The 27,054-nt window shown below is 54.9% G+C and overlaps 3 protein-coding genes across 16 annotated transcripts in view; 1 reads left to right on the top strand and 2 right to left on the bottom strand.

The window, feature by feature from the left end:
* Positions 1-2,435: 2,435 nt before the first annotated feature.
* On the bottom strand, positions 2,436-7,851 carry RAB33A (RAB33A, member RAS oncogene family). Its single transcript, XM_075896640.1, has 2 exons — positions 7,190-7,851; positions 2,436-3,007 (listed from the first exon to the last, which is right to left on the bottom strand). Exons 1-2 carry the CDS (start codon positions 7,400-7,402, stop codon positions 2,555-2,557), a joined length of 666 nt encoding a protein of 221 aa, XP_075752755.1. The 5' UTR covers positions 7,403-7,851; the 3' UTR covers positions 2,436-2,554.
* A 5,249-nt stretch (positions 7,852-13,100) lies between these two features.
* MARS2 (methionyl-tRNA synthetase 2, mitochondrial) lies at positions 13,101-16,574 on the bottom strand. The gene is made up of 3 exons (XM_075896639.1): positions 16,317-16,574; positions 15,085-15,419; positions 13,101-14,325 (listed from the first exon to the last, which is right to left on the bottom strand). The coding sequence occupies exons 1-3, from the start codon at positions 16,552-16,554 to the stop codon at positions 13,147-13,149; spliced, it is 1,752 nt and encodes a 583-aa protein (XP_075752754.1). The 5' UTR covers positions 16,555-16,574; the 3' UTR covers positions 13,101-13,146.
* Positions 16,575-16,625: 51 nt separating this feature from the next.
* Positions 16,626-27,054, top strand: part of AIFM1 (apoptosis inducing factor mitochondria associated 1) — a 30,360-nt gene continuing 19,931 nt past the window's right edge. For 8 of the 14 annotated variants that reach the window (XM_075896634.1, XM_075896632.1, XM_075896627.1 and 5 more), the window contains exon 1: positions 16,626-16,783. In XM_075896634.1, coding sequence (XP_075752749.1) covers positions 16,705-16,783 — 79 coding nt within the window. In that variant the 5' untranslated portion in view covers positions 16,626-16,704. The remainder of the gene's footprint in view (positions 16,784-27,054) is intronic. The other 6 variants (XM_075896638.1, XM_075896637.1, XM_075896629.1 and 3 more) reach the window with 1 other exon arrangement.

Genomic DNA, 27,054 nt, shown 5'->3' with positions numbered 1-27,054 from the left:
CAAATGGAGGAAAAATAACCTCTCTACACAACTCAAGATTATCCTGTTCAGGCACCCTGGGATCGCATGAGCCCCTTTGATCACTGCATCACCCTGGGAGCTGATGCTCAGCTGATTATCCCCCTTCCCCCCCAAAAAAAATTGTTTTCAAGAGTCCCCGCACCTGTAAATACAGCGGACAATCTTTGTTCCTACAGGCAGACGTTTAAAGCTAGCAGTACTAACATGCAAAGTGTTTGCTTATGTCCATTCACCTCAGCAATCTGGATCGCTCTGTATGAGCCACCCGTTCAACTTTGATGTCAGCTTCAAACTTTATCAGGGATGATTTTCATTCTGTTCGGATTGTGTTCAAATAGCACAGGGCCGAGAACAGATTGCTGCAGGACTCCATTAGGAACTTAGACTTGGGGATTCCCTATGTCCAGTTTCATATGGAAACCACTCAGTTCACTGGTTGTTAATTGGTGTCCTGCATTGTTTCCATCTCTGATGGCCTGGGCAGTTCAGGGTGCAGTCCATGCCAGTGACGTGCCTGTCCTGTTCCTCCCTGCTTTGCTGCTGTAGCTCCCAACCTGGGCTACTCACAACCAGCTTACCAGCACATAGACCACACTCTGTGTGGAACTATAGGCCCAGGCCAGCAGCAGATCCAGCTACACACTGAGCTCCATCAGCCTTATTTACAACTAGCAAGATGACCCCAACACAGCCCTAGTCTTTAATTTCCCCCAAACGATATGCCCTGAAATGTCCAGCCCTCTCCAGCTCAGAGAAATAATGAAGTTCATTGCTCCAGAAAAGAGATAAAACTGCACCAACAGCTTCCTAATTGAACTGGGGGTAAATACACCCTTCCCTTAAACACAGGGCTGAGTTGGGTTGTGGTAAGAGGAAAGTGCATTTATTTACAAAATAGACAGAGGAGTAAGTCAGTTCACATATAAGACATTAAAATAGAGTCACGAGTAAAACAAAACCTGCTTCTAAAAATCCCAAACTTAATCTAGCCAGGTACAATCTTTGCCTAAACAGGTTTCTCGCCTATATTCAATTTCCAGACTCCACCCCTGCCCTTTAGTTGAAGGACCTCTCTCTCAGCTCACACAAGCTCCATTTTCATAGGTCTGTCTTGTGATGGACACCAAAGGTGACTTGTGCCTTTCCTTATAGTTTGCAAAGTTCAGCAATGTTTCCAGAGGCAGGATGACTTCCTGCTGTTCTTTCCTCTCTGTGGGCTTCCCGCCCCCCTGAAGATAAATAGGGTTTCCACTGGTTGTTTCCACCATTCTTGATTTACACAGGAGACAGGTAGTTAGCTGTCTGTGCCATTCTCTGCTGTCTGGGCAAACTGTATAGCCTAATATAAATGTGTAGCCATAATTTCTGACAGTGTTCATACGTACGTTTCACATGATTAATCACCACTGTGTCCTTAGCTTTCAGAAAAGACCTCACTCGATACACTTTCATAATACAGTAATACTGTGTACTGCCAGTTGATTATCAACTGAGTTGGTGCAGGCCAGGGTGGCAGAGGCTATGCTGCCAGCCAGCAGCTGCTCCCCAGGGCTGGGGTACTTGCTGCCACCCTGTGGTCATCCATGGGTATAACTGTCCCTGCTCTCCCACCCCTCCCTTTCCGTTGATTGAAAAACAATCACATTCCAGGCAGATCCCATTGTCCTGGCACAACCAAACCATGGCCTTGCTTTAAATTAGGAGAGGAGGAAGCTGCACCCCAAATCTGGTGGCTGTTTAGGAGGAGGTATTGAACAAATGTACAGACGGATACAGACAGACGCACAAGCAATCTAAAATACATAGCAGACTTACCAGATCCTTGAAAAGACAATGAGAATGTAACTGTCTGGTGGAAAAAGCACAATCCTTTGCTTAGGGGGTAATTCCTCCTTGGCAAATCAATTTTAAGAAGTATAATTTCAAAGTGTCCGTAGTCAGATTATGCACCTACATGACAATATTAATATCCAGGAAGATAGGAGTTATCCAGTGACAATCTATATCTAACGAAGTGTCCTGTAATAACGACGAGGTAGGGCTGGGCAGGCCAACAAACTCATTGTCAGACACCCAAGCGGCACGTTCCTTCTGCCCTAGGGCTGTTCTTAACATCAATAACATTCAAAATATCACGCCGTACCAGAAAGAAGTTGCAGATTTGATCCTACTCAGAGCAATGTGCACAAGCCAGCCCATCCAGCACAGAGGGGGCATTCAGCTGTTGCAGAAAAGCTACCCATGACATGACTGCCAGGTGTCCTTTCAAACTTCATCTCTTCCATGGTTAGAGGAACAGCCAGCCAAGGGCTTTGCTGCGCGTTTCTGTCCTAGCCAAGACCCCGTTCCTACAAGCACACAGGGGACACTCTGAATCCCCTGTTGAAAGGCAAAAAGACAGACTCAAAGCAACATCAGTGATACAAATTTTATTTTAACATTAATTTATTGTGAAACAAGCAGTGTCAGTCTTACACAGGCGCCAAACCCCTCCCTGCACACCCAATATTAACCTCGAATGCACAGCCGTTACTCAGCAGGGGCAGGAATTTTTGTTAGCATTTTGTGTGAACTCCAGTTTCTGCACCTTTCCCTGCTGCCTCTCCATATCTCGATAGAGCAGGGACTTCTGGGCCTTCAACCGGCAGGCCAGGCACATGAAAATCGACTCCACATTCTGACTCTCTTTGGGGTCCTTGGCTGACGTTTCAAACAAAAGCATGTTATGAGCATCGGCGAATTTCAGGGCCAGGCTGGAGGGCACCTGAATTTGTTCTCGTAAGTCACATTTGTTCCCAACGAGCACCTTGGGGACAAAAGGGGGCACTGCGTGCCCGTTGCACTCCTCAATCCACATCTTGAGATTGGCGAAGGAGGCCATCTTCGTGACATCGTAGACAAAGATGACAGCGTGCACATTGCGGTAATAGTGTTCGACCATGCTCTTCCGGAACCGCTCCTGGCCGGCTGTGTCCCAGACCTGCACCTAGAAAACAAAGCACACTGTGCCTGAGGGAACCGACATGGAGGGGCGGGACAGCACGCAGTGTTCCCCCACCCCACCATCAAGCAGGTCTTGGGTCTCAGGAACAGACAGTATTGTGTTGGGAGAGGCTGGATGCACAGACACTTGGGGCATTCCTCTTAGTCTGTCTCTTTCTCAATATGTACATAACCCTTGTTCAGCTTTTTAGCAAGGCCAGACAACTGCTGAACTCCATGAAGTTAATTCCCCTTCACCTCAAGCACACTGCTGAGTACAGCACGTTTAGGGAGAAGTCCTCCCTGGGGCAGCCTTTGCTTCCCCTGCAAATGGTCCCTGTACTCTGGCCCAGAAACCTTGGATCCTCCGTCCTTGTACTGCACCTGGTTTACTCCAAGCAAACTGGTTGTCTGGAATCCAACCACTTTTGCTGAGCATCCTGCCTGCCGCACCCCTCTGGCAGGCCCTACGAGCATCTCTATAGAAAGCGTATCCTCTTCTCAACGCGTTTCATTGCCAGCTTCACCGTAGCAACGATGTGCACTAACCACTAGGCATTTCAGCCCCACGCCAGGAATCAGTCCTCCCCCAGCATTGAAGCCCAGAAGCGAAGAACCCTATAATGCACCAGCCAGTTGTACAAAGGTGAATCCGAAGGGGGAAGAAATAGCTGAATTTCTTCTTGACCCCTGCAGGTGCACCCTGAAGCCTGGGGGGTTTATTGTTTTTTAAAGCTATAATAGAATGTTGAAACCATCCAGTTTCCATATCAACCCTGTGCCAGCATCTGCGGCAGGGGAATCTCTGGAGCTGGGCACAGGCTGACCGAAAATGAGCATGTGATGGGGCGGGGAGAGAAAGATACAAGTGGAGGACATGAAAAAGCAGAGAGCAGTATTCTCCCTTTAATCACATAAGCCCACAACTCGGAGCTTTAAGAACAAATATGGTGAGACTTGCAATCAAATGGCGAGAATTGCCCGACTCTCGTTCCACCTTCAGAAGCCCTCAGACTGCTCAGCTGCTGGGGTGACTCTGGCTGCAGTGTGCCAAGCCGCCCAGCTCTCTGCTACCTCCCCGATCCAAGCAAAGTTTACCAGCCTCAGACAGGGAGCCTGAATTCCCATAGTCAGGCCCTGGGCTGGCAGCCAAATCCAACCCACGCACTGAGAGAACGTGGACTCAGGATGAGTTAACATTTTGCAGAATCTCAGCTTTCATTTTCAAAGGGGGTTGCTAGCCCTTACGTTGGCAAATAAAAATCTGAACACACCTGAGTGCAGGCCAAAGGCTCAGAAACTGGGCGGGGGAGTGGGGGAACGAGGGGGAAGCCACCCAGCTTTGGTTTTCGCTCATGGTCTTGGAACACAAGAACATCCAGACCGGGTCAGACCAAAGGCCCATCCAGCCCAGTGTCCCATCTTCTGACAGTGGCCAACACCAGGTGCCCCAGAGGGAGTGAACAGAACAAAGAATCCTCACCTGATCCCTCTCCTGTCATCCATTCCCAGCCCCTGACAAACAGGCTAAGGACACCATTCCTACCCACCCCAGCTAATAGCCATTGATGGACCTAACATCCATGAATTTATCTAACTCTTTTTTGAGCCCTATTAAAGTCCTGGTCTTCACAACATCCTCTGGCAAGGAGTTCCACAGGTTGACTGTGCACTCAGTTAAATGCTTCCTTTTATTTGTTTTAAACCTGCTACCTAATTAATTTCATTTGGTGACCCCTAGTTCTTGTGTTATGGGAATAAATAAAGAGCATTTACTTATTTACTTTCACCACACCAGTCCTGATATTATAGACCTCCATAACATTCCCCCTTAGTCATCTCTTTTCTTATTAATCTCTCCTCAGATGGCAGCCATTCCATACCCCTCATCATTTTTGTTGCCCTTTCCTGAACTTTTTCCAGTGCCGAGGTATCTGTTTTTGAGATAAGGTGACCACATCTGCTCGCAGTATTCAAGATGTGGGTGTGCCACAGATTTACACAGAGGCAATCAGATCTTTTTTGTCTCATTATCTATCCCTTTCTTAATGATTCCTAACATTTGCTTTGCTGTCTTGACTGCTGCTGCACACAGAGTGGATGTTTTCAGAGAATCCATAATGACTCCAAGCTCTCTCTCCCCAGTGGTAATAGCTAATTCAGTCCCCGTCATTTTATAGGTATAATTGGGATTATGTCTTCCCAATGTGCATTGCTTTGCATTTATCAACATTAAAATTCACCTGACATTTTGTTGCCCTATCATCTAGTTTTGTGAGACCCTTTTGAAGCGCCTGCCAGTCTGCTTTGGTCTGAGCTCTCGAGTGGTTTTGTACCATCAGTTTGGGCTGTCTGGGGAGGTGACCCTGGGATGGTCATCTCCTCCTATGGAAAGAGTCTGGTGCAAGAGACTGGCACCCCCAGAGCCAGGTGCTTGAGGCTAGTTCCCAGCATGGCCAGTACAGCCTGACAGAGCAAGGAGCAGCCCATGGGCGACCCGCCGTCTCCACATGCCGCTGCAGCTAACCCTGCCCGGGCCTCGAACTGCAGCCACAGCAAATGGCTGGTTCACAGTTCTGCTCTGCAAACGGCAGCCTGGACCCCTTCCCCAGGGCCCTCAAAGCCTAGTGGCAGGAGTCCTGGGATCTGGAGCAGCTACCAGCTCTTTCTGCCAAATCCTCCCCCCTCCCCGGTCTCCCATGCAGTTCCCATGTTCCAAATCAGGGTTGGCTGGACCCACACTGACCTCACCTCCTCTTCCTCCTCCCCCCGCCCCTGGGAAGCTTCCACCCCCCACAGGCCTGGTCCATGGGCCCCACTCTCCTGCTACCCTCATATCTCAGCACCCACCTGCCCTCCTGCCCCTCCCCACCAAACCCTCCTACAGCTCCCACTGGCCCCTCCTGCCCCTCCTCCCGCAACCCCTCTTCTCATCTTCATGGGCCTTTCTGCCCCCATTCACCTTATGCCCCCCCGCCCCCGCCAATGCTTCACACCTCTGATGCCCCCCAACCCCTCTGGCCTCCAGTGCCCCTGGACCTCCCCCGTTCCTGTCCCTGCCACTTGCTACTCCACTCACTGCTCCACACACGCCTTTGGATCTTACTGCCCCTGCTCTCGCTCCCCACCACAGCTCTCCCCCTCCACAGCGGGCCTCACTCACACCTCACTGTCCCCATCTCCGGAATGCGTTTACAGCCTGGCCCCTCTCCCCCGGTTACTTCACAACAGCCTCTGCTCCCCTGTTCCTCTCTGGCCTCCCCATGTCTCACCCCCGCCAGCTACCAGCCCCCTCAGCACACCTCCATCCTCTTCCGCCCCTGCCAAGCCCCAGGCCTAGGTCTTCTGCCTACGATGTGACCGGTAAGGGGGGAGGCTCACCGGTTCCCGTTAGCCAGTAGGGGCTGGAGCAGCTCCCCGCCCGCTGCAGGGAGGGCAGAACAGCCCTTGTTCTTGGTGGGGGGAGTGCTCCAGCCCATCCCCCTTTAATCAGCTAGCCAGTTGAATGGGATTTTACATCTCTCCTTTGGCCTTTGCACGACCATGGCCATGGCACACCCGGGGAGCCCCCATCTCTCCCTCTGCTGCCAGTGCCCTGAACCAACCCTGCCTGCTCTCTGGTGCCTGCCCTCTTGGTCACGAGCCCCTGCTTTCCCCCACCGCCCTTAGCAATCCACTCACCCCACGCCCCTCGCCATCCCCATCCCCTCCTCCCTCACTGACCTCTGCTCCCCCATCTCCCACCGCCCCAATTCCCCACCCGCCACTGCCCTCTGCTCCCCCATCCCCCACTTCCCTTCTGCCACTGCCCTCTTCCCCCTCCTCCCCCACCACCCCAATTCCCCACCCACCACTGCCCTCTGCTCCCCCATCCCCCAATTCCCTTTTGCCATTGCCCTCTTCAACCTCCTCCCCCACTTCCCTTCCGCCACTCCCCTCTTCCCCCTCCTCCCCCACCACCCCAATTCCCTCCCCCCTGCTCCCCCAATTCCCCCGCCACTGCCCTCTTCCCCCTCCTCCCCCAATTCCCTTTTGCCACTCCCCACTGCTCCCCCCATCCCCCAATTCCCTTTTGCCATTGCCCTCTTCCCCCTCCTCCCCCATCCCCCAATTCCCTCCTCCCCCTTTGCCCCGCTCGCCACCGCCCTCCTCTTCCTCTCCCCCCTCACTGCCCCCCCGGCCCCACCTTGATTTTCTCCCCCTCGATCTCCACCGTCTTCTCCCTGAAGTCCACGCCGATGGTGGCCTCGGTGCTGGCGGGGAAGGCGCCGCCGCAGAAGCGGAAGGTCAGGCAGGTTTTGCCCACGTTGGAGTCGCCGATGACGATGATTTTGAAGATGCGGAGCCGCAGGCACTGCTCCAGCGAGGCGTCCAGCTCGGCCGGCCCGCAGGGCTGCATGCCGGGCGCGGGAGCCGGGGCTGCGGGGCCGGGCGCGGGGAGCCGGGCGGCGCCCGCACACAAAGGCAGGCGGCGGCGAGCCCGGCGGGTCAGGTGGCTGGTGCCTGTGCGGCGCGGCGGAGACCCTCCCCGTGGCCGCCCGGCCCCATTGCGCCCCCGGCAGCGCACGGCGCCGCGCCGAGTAAGGGGCGGCCCGGCGCGCACTGCCCCGCCCCGGCGCTGGGCCAGGCGCTCTGCGGGCGGGGGCGGCCCGGCCGGCTTCGCTCCCACGTGCTCCGGTCTAAGGCCCCGGGGAGAGGAGCCCTGCGGCGGACTGGGGGAAGCGACAGGGACAACCCCTCCCCCCAGCAACCTCAGCCCCAGCGGGGAGCAGGCACGGGCAGCGACCCCCCCGGTGCCACCTGCTCTGCGGGAACGGCCAGGGGAGAGGGGAGCCCCTGGGCACAGCCTGGCATCTCGGCTGCAGCGGGCCCAGCGTGTGTACCAGTGGGCAGCCCTGTCCCCCAGCCTGCTCCCCTAGGCCCTGTCCCTCCGCCCTGGGCCAGGCAAGCAGAGAGGCGCGCTCTGGCTGGCGGGAGACTGGCCTAGACCACCAGACTCAGGGGCTCCATGCAGGCCAGAGACAGGGCTGACATTTACATTAACACATCCAAGCGCAGACACTGTGCACCGCCGAAGCAGAGACAGACAGAGCCTGGGTATCTGCTGGGGGGACCAGCAAGGCATGCCTGGATAAGTGTCCTGGCCTACACCCCCGCTTGTACAGTCCCTGGAGAGTCATCCCGTCAGCAGGCTGGGACCCACGGACCTGCAGCAGTCCCCAGTTCTCCCCCTGGCTCCGGCCCAGGCAGACTCCTGGGAAGGATTGTGTGGTGCCCCTCCCAGCCACAATGCTCTCAGCGAACCTTTGCAGCCACACGGCCCCCTGTTCACACACAGGCAGCGAGTTATCAGTCACCTGGCTACACAACCTGGAAACCCTTCCAGGAGCAGGGAGAGGAAAAGGTTCAGAGGAGAGTTCAGCCTCCCTTGAGCCAAGACCATTTTGGCCAGTGCCGTCCCTCTGCCTTTCTCCCAGCCTCTGGTGCAAGCTGCCACCTAACCCCATGGTGACCGCTTCTCCCAGCCACCGGATACCGGTCAGTCCCTGCCAGCACCTGCAGAGCCCTACTGAGTTCCACCTGGCCAGAGTGTCCCCGGATCAGGATCAGTGCTTCAGTCCCATTGTCTTTGTGGACCTGGCCTTGACATAGGTCAGTTTCAGCCAGACCTTTAACAACCCAGTAACTCCACCCCAGACAGTTACATGACACAAAACCTCATGGCTCCTGTTCCGCTCCAAGAGCAGGTTTTTACCCTTTTGCACCTAGCACTGCAGGCAGATAGGGAAACCGAGTCACGCACAGGCATAAAAATATTACAGAAAATTCCCACTTTGTCCCAGAGGGTATCTGTGGGCTTGTACCCCAACCACTTAGATCAATCTAACTGATGTTGCTCAGGGTGGAATTATGTCACTTCCAGGTGTGGCTTATATACCCTGAGCAACATACGTAATACTAGCCTAAGTGCCGGTGTGGACCTCTCTGTCCAGGGAGAGCTTCCCCCGCCGACACAGCTACCACATCTTCCCGAGGCTGCCAAGAGAGCACTCGTCCATCGGTGTGGAGTGTCTCCCCCAGGCGCAGTACTGCGGGTGTGGCCCAGCCCCCAGTCTGCTCCTTCCTTGTCTTTGCCTACGCTGGGGATCTACTCCACATCCAGAAAGTGGCCTATCTTCACTCCTGCACACTGCCACTGCAGCAAGGCTGTCCCGACCAATACACCAAATATACAGCCACGTAGGGCATCACAACATTGGGGAATTTGGCATGGGGCATCGCTGGCTCTGGCAGCCAGCCACATCCCCCCGCCTGCCCCCCGGGGCCAGGAACAATCCTCCCACTCCGCTCACTACCCCCCATCAGTGAGTACAGGGAGCCGTTCCACTCCTCACCCTAGTTCCCCTCCCTCCCCCAAGCGGTAAGCAGAGTGGGCTGGGATGAGGTTACTCTGTTTCCCACTGCAGCCCCATGAGGGGCTGCCTGTCTCCTCCCTGCCCCTGCAGCTCTGGGCCAGCCCCCTACAGCTCCTGACCCCGCAGTGGAGCATGTCCCCCCTATGGGGAGCTGCATGGAGCACCAAAACTTCTAAGGGCCCTGTGACCGCAGACATGACAGAGTTGACTCCCAGGGACCTTGCCGGCCTGCACGACTGGCCGGAGAGGAGGCAAAGCTGAGCGCAGACAAGACCTGTGCTTTCATCCTCCATTGCCCTATCTTGGATCCTGGGGCCTTCGTTAGTGCCCAGGGGTCTCCACAGTGCTCCTTCACCCCTCCCTCACCTATTCCGTTCCCCACCAGCCAGTCCCTCCTCCACAGTATGTTGGGGTGGGAGGGACACAGCAGCTGCTGGCTATTAGCACTGGCAGAGCAGAGCTGTGACTGCTGCCCAAGGGCCTAGCGTGACTGCCCAGAGCAATGCATGCACACTGCACTGCCAACGCTGCTGGCCGGATTGTGCTGCAGCCCTTCCCCCTCCACCCTGGCTCAGTGAATGGCTCCAACACCCTTCCCTGTAGTCAAGGAAACCAAGCTAGAGCCTGGCTAGTAGTCATGGCTGCAGCTGGGAGGCGGATTCTCCTGGCCAGGACTGGAAACGCATTCAGAGCAGGCTCAGGGGGACTGCAGCACAGAAAATGCTGCTGCTAAAGCCAGTGCATCTAGCAAGGGGCTAGGAGAAAATGTTTTGAGGGATTCTTTGTTAGTAGCAACAGCCAGGGATTTAGAAGTTTCCAGTCCCTCCCTTGGGCAGGGTGCAACGGAAATACAGAGAGAAGGATTCTAGCCACCCCAGGGGAGCTTATTGCAGATTTGGGCTCCAGGTTACACCCTGAAGGTGGAGGAACGGTTACATCTCCACTTCAAGACAAGTCCCAGAGCAGGGTGACTGGTGCCTGCAGGGGAAGGGGGTGCAGCAAGGGCCACCCAGAGGGATTGTGTTGGAGGCAGGGGAGGAGCGTGAAGCCTGACACAGAGAGGCACAGGGAGCAGCCAGTTGCTTTGAGCAGCTTATGGCTGCTTCCTGCCAGAAGGTCCTGGAGGAGAGGGCTGCAGGGCCGCATCTTGCTCACCCCTGCAATCAACCCCAGCTCTGGGATTCAGCGCTGTGGGTTTCACTGCAGTGTAGACTTACCCTGAGAGCCAAAGGGTTCACTTAACCAGCAGGTACAAGAAGGGTCTAGTTATACAATGAGCCCAATAAGGACTGGACAGAGCAGCTACTGGTGCACTGGCATATGCTTGTAGGGCACAGTGAGGTAGGTGTTCCACTGGACAAGAACCCATCCTCTGCATTTTTATATCCCATCCCCTCACTCTTCAATTCTGTAAAAAAAAAAAACAAAAAAAAAACAGGAGTCCTGGGGCACCTTAAAAACTAGCAGATTTGTTGGGCCTCAGCGTTCGTGGGTAAAACCCACTTCGTTGGCTGGAGGGAGGCTGTGACGGGAAGCACAAGGAGCAAGTTGGGCTCCTATGGAAGTAGTCTGGAAGGACCCAGTGCTTCCCAGGAGAGGCCAAGCTCAGAGGTGGGCTGAAGAGAAGCCCAAGTGGGATGGCAGAACCTTTCGTTGGTTTGGGACCTTTGTTGTTGGGTCTGGACTTTACCTGAGGGCTGAGCCATGTGACTCTCCCAGAGATGGAAAACTGGTGAGCAGAAATGTAGGAAGCACTGTAAATCCAGGCATAGCCAGCAGGTGGTGCTACGGTGTGGCCATGCCTGTGACAGCCAATGAGGGGTCCCCCTCTTCCCAAAAGCCAGAACAGGTGCCCTAAGGTGAGCACTCAACTGCAGGATGGGGAGAGAGAGTCGGTGGAGGCAGCCCCTCAAGCACCCTGCCCACAGCCCCCCTTTCTCTTGTGAGAAGAGGCCATTTCGCAGGTGGCTAGGTGGATCCAGGTCTTCAGTCCGTGCTGAATAGTGACAGAGACGCAGCCGCGTTAGACTGGTCTAGCTGAAACAAAAGACAGAACTATGTGGCACTTTAAAGACTAACACCTAATAAACCATCTTGTTAGTCTTTTAAAGTGCCACATAGTTCTGTCTTTTCTTCAATACGTGCTGGCTGCCGCTCCTGGGTGGCTGCCAGGGGGGTGGAAGGCAGGGCCGGCTGCAGAAGTCCCTGCACCCCCAAAGCAAGCTGCTGCCATCAAGCCAAGTGCCAATACAGTTAAGTGCTGGATAGCCAGAGACAGCTGCAGGGTGTCCCCAAATTGTGACACTCTGCAGCAAGCCAACTCCCTCATGAAAAGGGGCCAAATACCCCCCCCCCCATTCTTTCCATGACTGCCCCAGCCCACGAGCATTCACATGCCCAGGCCCCGTCCATCGGGCACTGTTCCAGTGCATGTGGCAGGCTGAGGGGATGGCAGCCAAGGGCCTGGCATTGCCAGAAGTACAGCTGGGGTTTGGTAACCAGTTGCGGTCACTTCCCCCTGCTCCAACTACGAGTGCGGAGCTGGCTCACGGCCGCTTTCCGAGTGCCTGGATGTGCCACGCGGCCTGATGCGTTCTCTGTGCTTCCTGGGCAAGCCAGAGCCATGCCATATTGCTCCAGGAGAGCCCTGCGGGAATGCACTCTGGGCTGTCCTGGGAGGCAGGGCTGTGACCAAGCTGGGAGGAACCAGGCTCTGGCCACCCCCGCAGGACCGGGAGGAGAGGGCCACGAAGTGCAATCTGGGCCTCTGGCTGGGCCACTGGTTCTTAGCAGCCATAGCGTCTGCCAGGAGTAACAGTGCCTGGCCAAGGCTAAGAGCAGAGGCATGATCCACACAGACAGCACTGGAAGCCAGTGTTCCTCCAACCCTAGCCACCCACCCAGAGCACAGAAACAGCAGGAGGGACAGCACGCTACAGTCCTGCCTGGCACATGAGCAATTGCCCCAGAGTAGTTTCATGAGTTGCATCCCCCCACAGCATCACATCCCACAACTCAGAGAGCTATGCTGCATGTGCCCCCACCTGTCCGCCCCCTTCAGCTGTAACAAGCCAGCTGCAACCCCTAACCCCTTGGCAGGAGGAAGCTCCCAGAGACAACAGATAGAGGCCACTGTAGGAGAGGACAAAAGCGGCTTAACATTCTCCAGCCCTCAGCAGCGCCTCTGGCAGCCATCCCCACTGGCACTAGCAGGCAAAGGCCCTGAGCCCAGCACAGGGCCTTATGTGCAGAACTGGCTACCAGGTTGGGCAGCAACCTCAGTACTCCTCACTGCCCCATCCCTGCCCCTCTAAGTCAGCCAGCACGTCTGAGCGCCCCCACAGGGCTCTAGGTAGTAGGGGTAGTCTCATCCCAAAGGAGGACAGGCCACTCAGGGACAGGCAGCTGTTAGTGAACCAGGCAGACAGGGTAGAAAAGGAACTAAGGAGGTGAGAGTGGGGCGGGGTTCTCTTTTGAGAGTCCATATATTATTTAGAAAAGGCCAGCAGCCACTCAGCCCCCACCCCCACACATAGGCCTGGCTCCTGTGCACTCAGGTAGTCAGGCCTCGCAGTTTACTAAAGGGCATCCCAGCCAGGAGGGGGCTGCATGAGACGCACCCAGCTGATGCCTGATCCTGCTGACTCCTTTTCAACACGTTCTTCAACAGAGACCCAGGTCCTGCGTGTTCCTGAGGGTTTTATTCTCAGCAGTGATTTGTAAAAGTCTACGGCCCCTTGGTTTCCAACTGACGCCTTCTTGGCATTTCCAGTCTGGGAAACAAGGGCCCTGTGTCAGGGCCAAGCTGTCTTCCCTCAAAGGGACACAGCTTCCCATGGTAGCGAGGCAGAAAGGCCACGTCTGAGAGAGCCCTTTCCTCTGGCAGAACAGCCAGCCTGGAAAGTAACTTGTCTGCCGTGGCTGGAATGACTGGCTGCAGCAGAATCCCGTAAAGCCGCAGACATTCCAGTGTGACATGAAGGATGGTGTCAAGCCATTGCTTCTCGGCAGGGTTCTCTCGGCAGAGTTTCCAGGGTGCATGTCTCTGGAAGAAGCCATTGGTCTGCCTCACACATGCAGTGATGGATTCTAAAGCCTTGTATATTTGGAAGTGTTCAAAATAGTGAGTCACCTGGGAGGGCAGGTGGGCGACTGATGCTACCAGCTGGTAGTCCTCAGCCACAGCCCTTCCTGAGGCTTCCCCAGGCATGAGGGCAGAGTCCTTTCGAAAACACAACTCTGAGAAGGGTGGGTAAGTCCCACTGGGGTTGATGTTATGAGCTGTACAACGGTTAAGAAGCCCTCCAAGGGCATCTGCGAGTTCAGAATTCAGCAGCTTAATAACTTTCTCCTCATAATAGTCACAGTCTCGCTCAGGGACACCCTGCCTTAGCAGAAAGTACCTAAAGCCATCGACTGTGTACCGTGTGAAACACGCCACTGGATCCACCACGTTGCCCAGGCTTTTTGACATCTTTTGCCCTCGGACCGTCCAGTGGGAGTGCACGTAGATCTGCTCCGGAGGATCCAGGCCCACAGCCATGAGCAATGCTGGCCAGTAGATGGCATGGAATTTGAGGATGTCCTTGCCAACAACATGGTGAGCAGCTGGCCACCAGGCATGATGTGTGTCAGGGTAACCAGCTACAGTCAGATAGTTCACCAGGGCATCTACCCACACATAAATGGTTTGTGTTGAGTCACCAGGGACAGGGATACCCCACTGTAATCGGCTTCTCTCCCGAGAGACAGACAGGTCTGGCAGGTCCTCTTCCAGCCACCGGAGCACCAGCTGGTAGAAAGGTTCAGGGGAGATGACATGCCGATTCCCCTGAAGCCACTTTCTTAACGGCTCTTGAAATTCAGACAGCTTGAACATGTAGTTCTCCTCCTTGGTCCAGTGCACCTGAGAGCGCGAGAGAAAAGTTAATTACAACCCATACCCTTCACTAACAGTTCTACAACAGGTACCCACAGCTTTGTTCTTTACGATGTTACCCAAGAGTGAGAACAGGCATTTACATGGCACTGTTGTAGCTGGCATTGGCAAAGTATGTGTGCACCAGATATAATACATTCATATACCTCTTTCTGTTTCAGCTTGTAGGCTCTATAGCTGTACCTTTGTAAACTGCGCTTTCACCATAAAGAGACTGCACTATTGTGTGAGATTTGAATTTTGTGACTATATTTTTAATCTCACAGTTATAGGGTTTTTCTTCAGGCTGAATGCTAGATCTCAAAAGGTACAATGGAGTGACATGGAATTCATGTGGCTATTTTTTTCTGTTTTGTGCACAGAGTGTGTTACAAGGCTGATGTGTTAAAAACAGTGTTATAAAGTGTTCTAGGTGGTCAGAACCCTGTAACTACAAATTTAGACCATTAACTGTGCTCCTGTCCATGAATAGACATGCCAAATTTCAAATGGATCTAACCCTATAAGCAAATGAGGTTTGAAATTCCAGCTTCTCTTGAAACTGCTTGTGTGTCTTTGTACCACAAAGAAGCAGTGAACACCCCTACGGGGAGCACAGGGCCTGAGCCCTGGGGAGAAGGCAGAAGAGAATGTGGCTGCCCATTCACTTGCTGAGACACGAGGTGATAGGGAAGGCACCAGGCGTGCCCAGGGCAGGGAGGAGGGCAGCGCAGCTCAGTGCAGTACCTGATGCCCACTCTCTAGCGAGACCTTGCAGGGGTGGCCCTGCGCATCAGGGCGCTCAGTGACCTGGGCCTGGCTCAGGAAGCACTCGTCCGGTGTGCAGTACCAGCCCTCGTAGAAGGCCTTGTAGAGCATCCCGCGGCCCTGTAGTGCTGTCCAGAAGTGCTGCACCGCCCGGCAGTGGCGTGGCTCGGTGGTGCGGATGAAGTCGGTGAAGGAGACGGCGGCCCGGGAGAAGAGGTCATGGAAGAGGCCGGACACGTGAGCGCAGTGCTCAGGGGGAGACGTCCCAGACGCAGCCGCCGCTTGCTGGATCTTCAGCCCGTGCTCGTCGGTTCCTGAAATGGCCAAGCGGGGCACTGAGCACGGGGCTGTCGCAGGTGCTGCCTCCCTGGGCCCGCCTGAGACAGGGCATGGGAGCGCCAAGTCCTGCCGCTGCAGGGAACCACTCCCAGGCTGGGGCCAGCTCTGGGAGCAGGAGACTCCCACGCTCGGCGGCACTGGGGCAGGGTGGGCGGGCACCCTGAGCCCCAAAACTGCGACGGGAGCTCCTGGGAGCGGAGCAGCAGCTGCCCTGGGCACCTGCCAGGAACCAGCCCCGCACGCTGCCCCCGCCTCCTCCAGCCCCAGCCGACCCCTGTCCCCCCCAGCGACCGCCCCCTCCCCCACTACCCCCCTCAGAGACCGCCCCATCCCTCCCCTCCCCCACTACCCCCTCAGCGACCGCCCCCTCCCCCACTACCCCCTCAGAGACCGCCCCATCCCTCCCCTCCCCCACTACCCCCTCAGCGACCGCCCCCTCCCCCACTACCCCCCTCAGAGACCGCCCGATCCCTCCCCTCCCCCACTACCCCCTCAGCGACCGCCCCCTCCCCCACTACCCCCTCAGAGACCGCCCCATCCCTCCCCTCCCCCACTACCCCCTCAGCGACCGCCCCCTCCCCCACTACCCCCTCAGAGACCGCCCCATCCCTCCCCTCCCCCACTACCCCCCTCAGAGACCGCCCCCTCCCCCACTACCCCCCTCAGAGACCGCCCCCTCCCCCACTACCCCCCTCAGAGACCGCCCCATCCCTCCCCTCCCCCACTACCCCCCTCAGCGACCGCCCCCTCCCCCACTACCCCCTCAGAGACCGCCCCATCCCTCCCTCCCTCCCCTCCCCTCCCCTCACCCACTGCCCCCCAGCGACTGCTCCATTCCTCCCCCCCCGCCCCCTTCCTGTCCCCCCACCGACCCGTGGCGAGGCGGCCCGCGCCCGGCCGCAGGCCCCTGAGGCGGTGCAGCGCGTCGGCCAGCAGCGCGGAGTAGAGGTGCCCCACGTGCGGCGGCCCGTTGACGTAGAAGATGGGGGTGGAGAGCAGCCAGCGGCGGCCGGGCCCGGAGCCGCGCCGCGAGGGGGGGGCCCGGGGCGGGGGGCGGAGCGGGCCGCGCGCCGGGAGCAGCCGCATGGCCAGAGCCGGCGGCCGCACCATGGCGACGGCGGCGAGAGGCGCTCGCTGCGCGTGCGCCTGCGGCTGCGCGGTGGGAGCCGCCAATGGGGCGCGGCGGGCGGCGCATGCGCGGCGGGAGGGCCGAGGGCAGCGCGAGCGAGGGCGCGGAGCGGAGGCCGGCGCGCTGCAGACATGTTCGGCTGCCGGGCGGGGCCGCTGGCGCGGGGCCTGCGCTCCCTCAGCCCCAGGCCGCGGGGCCGGGCGGCGGCAGGTGGGTCGGGGCGAACGGCCCCCGGGCCCCGCCCCTCGCCCCCCGACCGGGCCCCTTCCCCCGGGAACCCCCCCCCGCCCCCCCGGGCCCCGCCCCTCGCCCCCCGACCGGGCCCCTTCCCCCCGGGAACCCCCCCCCGCCCGTCCCGGGGCCCCGGCTCGTCCCTTCCCCCGGGAACCCCCCCCCCCCGCCCGTCCCGGGGCCCCGGCTCGCCCCTTCCCCCGGGAACCCCCCCCCCGCCCGTCCCGGGGCCCCGGCTCGCCCCTTCCCCCGGGAACCCCCCCCCCGCCCGTCCCGGGGCCCCGGCTCGCCCCTTCCCCCGGGAACCCCCCCCCCGCCCGTCCCGGGGCCCCGGCTCGCCCCTTCCCCCGGGAACCCCCCCCCCCCGCCCGTCCCGGGGCCCCGGCTCGCCCCTTCCCCCGGGAACCCCCCCCCCCCGCCCGTCCCGGGGCCCCGGCTCGCCCCTTCCCCCGGGAACCCCCCCCCCCCCGCCCGTCCCGGGGCCCCGGCTCGCCCCTTCCCCCGGGAACCCCCCCCCCCGCCCGTCCCGGGGCCCCGGCTCGCCCCTTCCCCCGGGAAACCCCCCCCCCCGCCCGTCCCGGGGCCCCGGCTCGCCCCTTCCCCCGGGAAACCCCCCCCCCGCCCGTCCCGGGGCCCCGGCTCGCCCCTTCCCCCGGGAACCCCCCCCCCCGCCCGTCCCGAGGCCCCGGCTCGCCCCTTCCCCCGGGAACCCCCCCCCCCCGCCTGTCCCGGGGCCCCGGCTCGCCCCTTCCCCCGGGAACCCCCCCCCGCCTGTTCCGGGGCCCCGGCTCGCCCCTTCCCCCGGGGACCGCCTCCCCGGGTCCCCGGCTCGTCCCTTCCCCCGGGAACTCCCCCCCCCCCCCCCCGCCCCGGGTCCCTGGCTCACCCATTGCCCCCGGGAAACACCCCCCCCCCCGTCCCGGGTCCCTGGCTCGCCCTTTGCCCCCGGGAGTCGTCTCCCCCCACCCTCCCATTCCTCGCGGGAGCTGGTCGCCACCTGTCACAGAGCCCGGGCTGTTCTAGGGCTGCTGCTATGCCGCAATCCTGGGGCTTCGGGGAAGGGGTTTGTGAAAGCCGGGCCAGTGTCCGCCCATTGGATCCGAGAGCTGCTCGCTGAGCCAGGCGTTGCTGGGCACCAAGGAGAATGGGGGGTTGCAGGGACAGCCAAGGCAGTAGACAAGTCCATGGTGGATGGGTTCCTCCGTGCTTGGTAGCCAGGGGATGAGGGATCCTGACTTTGCTGCAGCTGGGAGGGGAAGTGGGGTTGGATCAATCCAGCTGCTTGTTCTGTGCACTGCCCTTGAACCTCTGGTACTGGGCTGTGTGGGAGACCAGCTGTTGGGCTAGCTGGACCGTTAGTTTGCCTGAATGCTAGTTCTCATTGCCGCCAGCCACCTGGGCTCAGGATGATGAATAGATGTGAATGCCAAGATTTCTAGGTGTGAAGTAACAGTCTGGGTGAGATCACTGTTGCCTTGCCTGCTGAATGTCTTTGGAGTTGAGTACCTGCTAGTGGAAGAGAAATGGGGTGTGAGTTCTCAAACAGTTATCTGCATGTGAGTCACAGGCTTTGAGTCTAGGACAGAACTAAAACCAGTGGGGCTTGCTGGTAAAGTTAGGGGTTCTTAGCTGTGCTGGGTTTTACCCAGTTCTGTGATCTTTTGCATAAGAATGTGGGTGGCGAGGAATAGCTTTGGTGGCACCATCAGCTGGATTCTTAGAACGACTGTGTTCATCTTTGAGGTAGGGATATCTCAGTGTGAGGGCTGTTTAAGGATGTGTATTGAGCTTTCAGAGCATGGGAGCAGTGAACGAAGTCCCTTGTGCAGCTTTCCTGTCCATGACTGAAATACTGCATAGAGCCTGGGGCATCTGCTGGCCCCAAGCTCCATGCAGCGCTTCCACTGTGAAATGTACAAGAGCCCAGCAGGGACTCCTGTACATTTCAAGGGTGGAATGCTGCTGCTGTGCCCCTCCCATGGAGCTGGAGGGAACTGACCCTTAAGCAGGCTCCTCCCTGCACCCCCTCTGCTCCTCCTCCCCCACTGCCTTTTTCTGACTAGTCACTTACATCCCTACTCTGTACCGTGTGCAGGATGCAGGAGTTAAGGGTTTCTTCTTCGATTTTCCTCCTCTTTCCTGTGACCCACTGTCGCAGCCTGGGCCACATTCACATGACACTGTAAAAAAGGTTACAACTGATTCCAGGTGGTGAAGGGATGTGGAGCAAGGCAAATGGGAATGGCACTGGTGCGGCAAATGCAGAGGGGTCGTGTTCAGGAGGAGATGGCAGGAAATCCATGGTAGTCATGGTTTGGCGATGTGGGGCAAATCTAGGAGTCCCTTCCAGGTATAACTCCTGTTCCACACATTTGTTAAGCCCTCTGGAGGGCTTTGAGCTTTCTATAATCGATGGGTGGGGTGAGGGTCCCCAAAGGCCTTGTATGCCAACCCAAGTTAAACCATTGGCTCTCATTTAAAAACAGATTGATTTTCCCAACAAAGTTACTTTTAATAAGTTAACATTGAAAGTGTGTGCCAGTGGACTTCAGCTAAATACCTTCCTTCCAGAAAAAAACTGGCCAAAATGTGGCACCGTTGGAAAAACCAAAAATTTAAAAATTCTGGAACTTGTTAACTGATTCTCCCCTCTCCCCTCCCCCACACATACATGTTTTACACTACCCACCCACCATTTTTAACTGTCTCTAAAACTAGCGAAAATATATGTGCAAAGGTCAAAATGACAATTGTCTAGGAATTCATAGAATCCTGTTTCTTATTCAGACTCTATTTCCATTGCATAGCAGAGACATAGTGCAACAGCACTCGCTACAAAACTTGCATTGTTAGTTGCTACACGTTATATTAATGGAGTTCAAATACATACTTGCAAGCTGTACCCACAATTACATAAACCTTCAACATCATACAGTCATCCAATCTTATGATGCCATGGGTTTATCATTATGTTTCCACTCTATTCCACCAATACATCACACTAAGAATAAGTATGGAACTTGGATGTATTAATGTACCTGAGACTCTGGCTCTGAAATATTTACTACCTATTGAATAAACATAGATGTAGCAGCTGATTTCCACTGGAGAAGAAAACAACTTATGAGTACTCGTGGGTACCTGGTGTAAATTGTGTTCGATAGTAGTGAGTCATCACAGAAGACTGGAGAAGTGGATCCCTTAAATGTTAACTTCCCAGATGTTTGGCTTGTTCAGATGTGTGGGATTTTTATAAAGAGGGTGTCATTTTGGGGTTAGTAGCTGGACTCCCAAGCACACATTCCTTTTTTCCAACAAAGGAGCTAAAGTTGAAAGTCCTTATTTGGGATTTAATATTAATAGGAAACTTTTGGTCTCAAGCCTTACCTAAGTCTTGTAAATGCTTTCTGCAGTTGTCAGTATTGGTTCAGATACGACACACTCTGCAGTCCCGAGCACCCTAGTAGAATCATAGAATCCTAGGGCTGAAAGAGACCTCAGGAAGTCATCGAGTCCAGCTGCCTTCCCAAAGCAGGACCAACGGTAACTAAATCAACCCAGCCAGGGCTTTGACAAGGTGGGACTTAAAAATATCTAGGAATGGTGATTCTACCCACTCCCCAGGGAACCCATCCCAGTGCTTCACTACCCTCCTAGGGAAAGAGTTTTTCCTAATATTCAACCTAGACCTCCTGCCTAGTGTAGATAACAATTATTCCAGAATAACATAGTCCATGTCTACACTACAAGCAGTTATTTCGACATAATGTCGAGCTGGAGGACTTTTTACTCCAACTCTTGTAACCCTCATTTTATGAGGAGTAAGGGAAGTCAGAAGAGTAGTGCTGTTCCTTGGACTTCCTGCTAGTATATAGTGCCAAAAGCCAAATTAGGCTATTTTGACTTAACCTACGCAGTTATCGTAGCTGAAGTTGACTAGCTTATTTCAGCTTTATCCCTGCTGTGTAGACATGCCCCAAGAGATGTTATCTTTATAAATTTCCAATTCTTTTTTGAGCCTTGATAAATTCTTGTCTTAAACAATATCCTATGGCAGTGGGTTCCACAGCGGATGTGGGAAAAGGTAATTCCTGTTGTCCATTTTGAATTTGGCACCTTCTGATGTGTTTGAATGTCCCCTTGCTCTAATGTGAGAGCTTGGTCAGGAAGGTTGGTGTCCCTGTGAATGTAATTGAAAGACCAGAGAAGCAGGAAGCTCTGAAACAAATTTCTTCATAAATTGGAGGGTAGGAGCTACCAGGCAGAGTTGTGTGCTCTGATATTAGATGCCTAATGTGCATAGTGGTTCCTCTGATGTCTGTAGAGATGAATCTTAATTGTCCTGAGCCTAGTTTTTCCTTTCCTGGAAGAAGCAGATTCTCACTTCTGGAATTGGTCACTGGAAGGGCTGTTCTTGGCATGGCAGCTTTTAGAGAAATGTGAATTGTGCTCGTAGAAAGTCTTGCGACACATTAGACGTGCTGCATTCTTCTAGGCCTTGTATACAGACTATTGCTGTGTTTGAATGTAGTAGTGACAAACTGTTAGCTGGCAATTTTTTCCTGGACTACCTTGTCAGCTAATTCAATTATTCAGACTCCTGTTTGGATAGTCACTGTTGTTTGGATAGTCACTGTGTGACATGTAAGATGGGTTCTAGAGGTAGCCAAGTAAAATAAATCCCAATGGGTCAGTGCCTTGCTGTCAGCAGGAGTGTAGTAACGACCTTGGAAGGCCATTGGAAAATCTAGCAGCTTATGACCTTGAAAGTTGCTACTATTTATACTGGTCACTGTTTCCTTTCTACTTCCATATTTTTCATGCTTACACATTTGTGGAAAATTCTTATTTCCTAAATTTTACGTGTTGATCTCTACCTAAAAGTGGTTTTTTCATAAATTGAAGCAACTTATTCAGTTGATCTTGAAACATATTTTTCCTGTGTTAAGAAAATCTAGCCACTTTTAAAAAGAGCTGTATGAAAAATGGCTGAAGATTTAAACTGGTCATACACGTCGTCCTCCTTGAGAAGTAAAAAATGACAATTTGTGCACGTCAGGAGGCGTTATTGGCAAGTTCATGGTTAGTTAGGTTTATGCACGATTGGTTCCAGGAGCTTATGATGTGGCTTGTGAAGTCTGCACAGATTGGAAATGTTGCCAGCTTAGTAGCTGTGGATAAAATTAATGTCCAAGCTTTGTAAGATTAAAGGGAAAGTGTGGTAATGTAATGTTAACAGCATTCCACTGTTGTTCATGAGTTACATTTGAGTATTTTCTCTTTCACTCTGGTGAAATATCTTAAGTTCCTAGAAGTGCAGACTATGAAAAACATACTGTATTAATTATGTGTCCAAGTTAGCATTTGCATTTCCTGATAGTATCTTGTGCAACTGTGGTATGGCATGAATACCATGTTTTGCATTTAATATATTTCAAATTCAATATGGAACGTATCTATTATGTTTAATTCACAGGATATTGGTTGACCTTCCCAAACACCCTCTTGTCTCTGTTTTTCTCTCGTCTCCATTCACCTCTGTTGCACAGTCAGGCCTCTCCAGATGCAGCTAAAGTTTCAACAAGTGATTGTAGTGTGAAAATCTGGCCTCAGCGTCCCTAGAGGTCATTAGCACATGTTGCTTCCCTTGACTTCAACTGTAAAATTGTGCTAGTACAGCATGTAATGGGGGACACAGGCAGAAACCAGACAGGTGAAGGGGATCACCAGGCACAGTTCTGAATAACTGAATTCTCATGCTCTGACCTTGAGCAAGTTGATTGAATTAATCAAGTTGGTCTCTCCCTCCATCCCTATGCCCCAACAGCAAACTTTCTGAGTTAACAGTGACTGCCCTGCCAGGGCGACAAGCTCCTTGTCTCTCTGCTGTGGACTGCCCCTCTGAGATGAAGGAAGTTCCTGCAGTCCCCTTATGTGGGACTGTAGCTGTTTGTCTCACCAGAATGAGGGAAATTGCCATTTAGTCCTAACAATCGTCCCCCTTCACTCTAGGCCAGGGGTCTTTAACCTTTCTAAGCACAAGATCCCTTTTCGAGTTTGTCAATCCAGGATCTACCTCAAACCCAAATACCCTTGTTCCAACTTCTTTCCCACTCCGTCTCCAAGGCCCCGCCCTGCTCACTCTGGAGATGGGGTACAAGGGTGGGGGGAGAGGGATACCCTGACATCAGTGGTCCCACTCTTTTGCCTCCCCCCATCCTGCACTGCAAGCAGGAGGCTCTCGTAGGGGCAGGAGCAGCATGGCTATTGGGGAAGGGGCACCTGAAGTACTAACACTTGGTAACCTCTTGGCCAAGCCAGTCAGGATCTCCTGTCAGAGGCTCCAGGGTCTACTGGTGGATCCTGATCTACTGGTTGGTGATCACTGCTCTCGACAGTAGGGATGTAAAAGGTTAACCAGTAAGTCTCATACTTAATGGGTGAGGCCTACCAGTTGCAATTAACTGCTAGAAGTTGCAATTAACTTACCTACCAGTTGCAATTAACTGCCCCCCGGCGGTAGGGACTGCCAGCTCTGGAGACTTCACTGCGGGCTCTGCAGTATAAAACAATTTTTAGCGGTTACATGGTTACATTTTAAAATGTATTTTCACATCCCTACTAGCAAGCAAATGGTCTGGTAGCACTTCATAGACTAACAAAACACATCCCTAGTAGACAGTGTCATTTTTGTCTTCTGTTTGGAGTTGTTTTCATGCGGCTTTAGGCTGGGGTAATCCACAGCGTCCAGCATCAGTGTCTGTAGGGAGTGTGCCGAGTTCTTGCTTGTAATGACCTTTGCTTGCAGTACTCAAGTCTGCTGTAGAGAAGGTAGCCTGGGGTTTGGTCCAGCCTGCTGCAAGCAAGCAGTAACTGTTCACTCACCAGCACCAGTTCCTGCAGTGAGGGAGTTTCTAAGGTTTCCCACCATTGCTGTGGCCAGTGGTAGCCATATGATGGGCTAGTGGAAGCAGAGCACAGATTAGCATGACAATAGTTCAGATGCCAGTGACTTTTGGTGCGCAGCCCGCGTGTGCATGCTTATTGAGATCACTCATCTGACCTCACTAGGGTTGTCAATAGTGGGGGCCGATAGGCAAGCGTTCTGGTGAAGACCAGGTCCTTTTTGCTGATCGGGCTTAGTAACTTCTCCTTGCCTTGGGTCTCAGGCACCAATTGCTGTCTCAAGACATGGCTACGCATGAACTGAGCTTGACGCAAGTTACTGTGGCGTGCAGCGACCCACGTTTGTGTGTTGCTCGTGCGAGTGCAGACTTGGCTGTTTGCATCTGCTCTGTACATGCTCCCAGGAGTGTTTGTGTTGCTGCAAAGTATGATGCATGGGAGGTAGGGACCGTAGCCTGCCACATGTCGCAGTCTGGAGTGTAGTCCCTTTTGGGAACTTTTTGCAGTGTGGGGGGAGTAGAAATGAGTTAGACAAGGACCCTGGAGAGCTGGGAGGGGGTCACTTTTCTCCATCCCAGAATGCCATCCATTGCCTATTGTTTGTCTTTTAAAAAAAAAAAAATCCCACCAACTCACACAGCACTTCCAGGGTCTGCCCTGCCTGATCAAAGCATGGAGCCCACAGAGCTCAGTGCTTGTCTCATGAACGTTGCAAACACAGGAGGCAGGATTCTCCCACAGCTGCAGACCTGCAGGAGGCACTGCAGCAATGGGGGACGTGAGGATTTCTTCAAGGACAGTTTGCTAAGGAAGGTAGCAGAAATCAATTCAGGCTTGTGGGTGGCATTCACAGAGCAGCTGCAGACAGCAGAGCATCGCTTCTGGGCCCAAGCAAAAAGCACAGACCATTGGGATCGCATCGTACTGCAGGTTTGGGAAGATGAGCAGGGCCTGCAGCGCTTTGGGAGGCAAAAGGCTGCAGTGGTGGGATCTGTGCGCTGAACCGGCCCCAGATCGAGAGCTGCATTGACTGGCAGGCGAGAGTGGTGATTGTATTCTGGAAACAGTGCTGGATTTCCACCAGAGAGTGGGAAATCAGTTTGGAGTTGGAAAATCCACAGCGGAGGCCATGAAGGGTCTCCTGCTGCTCAGGACTGCCTCTCCCCGTGGCGAGGTAGGGAGGGATTCCCAAGCTGGGGACGGGCGATAGACCACACTCGTATCCCTAGTGTGGCACAAGCTGGGGGTGGGCGATAGACCACACTCGTATCCCTAGTGTGGCACAAGCTGGGGGCGGGCGATAGACCACACTCGTATCCCTAGTGTGGCACAAGCTGGGGACGGGCGATAGACCACACTCATATCCCTAGTGTGGCACAAGCTGGGGACGGGCGATAGACCACACTCGTATCCCTAGTGTGGCACAAGCTGGGGGTGGGCGATAGACCACACTCGTATCCCTAGTATGGCACAAGCTGGGGGCGGGCGATAGACCACACTCGTATCCCTAGTGTGGCACAAGCTGGGGACGGGCGATAGACCACACTCGTATCCCTAGTGTGGCACAAGCTGGGGGCGGGCGATAGACCACACTCGTATCCCTAGTGTGGCACAAGCTGGGGACGGGCGATAGACCACACTCGTATCCCTAGTGTGGCACAAGCTGGGGACGGGCGATAGACCACACTCGTATCCCTAGTGTGGCACAAGCTGGGGACGGGCGATAGACCACACTCGTATCCCTAGTGTGGCACAAGCTGGGGACGGGCGATAGACCACACTCGTATCCCTAGTGTGGCACAAGCTGGGGACGGGCGATAGACCACACTCGTATCCCTAGTGTGGCACAAGCTGGGGGCGGGCGATAGACCACACTCGTATCCCTAGTGTGGCACAAGCTGGGGGCGGGCGATGGACCACACTCGTATCCCTAGTGTGGCACAAGCTGGGGGTGGGCGATGGACCACACTCGTATCCCTAGTGTGGCACAAGCTGGGGGCGGGCGATAGACCACACTCGTATCCCTAGTATGGCACAAGCCACTTGCAACAGAGACATCAACAGAAAGGGTTCATTTCCTGTGCTTTAGCAAGCTTGGTCAGTCACCAGGGACACTTCACCGATGCCGGAGTGAGCTGGTCTGGCAGGTGTGTGATGCTCAGAAAGCTGCCAGCAGGGGCCTTCTTTCCCACCTGGTGCCTTGCCCGGGGCAGTGTTGAAGTGCCAGTAGTGAGTTTGCGGGACTGCTCTTTGCTCCCTGGCTCACGATGCTTACACTGGCCACCTCAAGGCCACGAAGGAACACTCCACCGGCACGGCAGATGCAGTGCCTGTTGGATATGCTGGAGGGGCATGGAAGGAATGCAGGGGTTTAGTCACTAGATTAGAGAAATATCCTAATGGTTATAGTCGGCCTTTGTCTGGCCTGAACGCTGAGGCAAAGGGGGAAAAGCTGTGTGTCCGCTGAACAGCGAGGGGGGGGGTCTGGACAGCACCGCAGCAGTGTTCTGTTCTGTTCTGCTCTGGCATGTTCTCTGGGCTGGGAAGTGCGGCTGTCACTAGGAATCGGGGGGAGGGGGGGCTGCTGGGTATTTATAAATAGGACTGGCAGTTTGCCAGGCCCCGTGTGCTCTGCGTGTGCAGTGTGAAGGCATAAAGATAATCTCATTCTCAAAACCCAGAAACACACTGAATGGCACGAACGGCCACTCTGGAAACAGCTGGCCTGGGGAAACAGACGCTGGTCATAAATTAACGGGATGGAGCTTTGAGATTGCAAAGGCAGCAAACATTTCTGTACATCGGAGTGCACGAATGCAGTTGATTGTGGCTACACGGACGTATATGGGGAGGCAGTTTGGTTCAGTAGCTTTCAGCACCCCTGCTACAGGGGCCTCTGCTGAGTCTGGTATGCAGCTCATTGTGAAAACAGCAAGTCTGTGGCTCAGTTGTTGGCCTCCCAGGCCGGAGTTTTCAGAAATACTCATTGCTTGCAGGGGAACTGTGCTGCAGCCCTGCTCACGCCCGGCATGTGCAAACGCAGTTAGTGTGACAACAGTATGGACAAACTGTGCCAGAAGTCCCCCTCCTGCAACACTCTGAACAGTACCGTATTCAACATCGGGGGCCAGGATGGGCATTTGAACACTTATTCCCAAGACCGAATAACGTAGCAGTTCCATTTTCCGCTGTTGCATGATGGGAGGTGGGATTTCAGACTTAGTGCAGTTGATTCTTTTTAGCACAAAATAATTCACTGGGGGTGTTGGGCTCTCCAATAAATGTCAGATTTACTTGACTTTAATTGCTATGCCGTAAAACGTTACTGTGTATTGACAATTCTT

Source organism: Pelodiscus sinensis, chromosome 13, assembly GCF_049634645.1.
Source record: "Pelodiscus sinensis isolate JC-2024 chromosome 13, ASM4963464v1, whole genome shotgun sequence".
Taxonomy (NCBI): Eukaryota; Metazoa; Chordata; order Testudines; family Trionychidae; genus Pelodiscus; species Pelodiscus sinensis.
The sequence above is the reverse complement of the archived record's forward strand: the minus strand, read 5'-3'. Positions and strand labels throughout refer to the sequence as shown.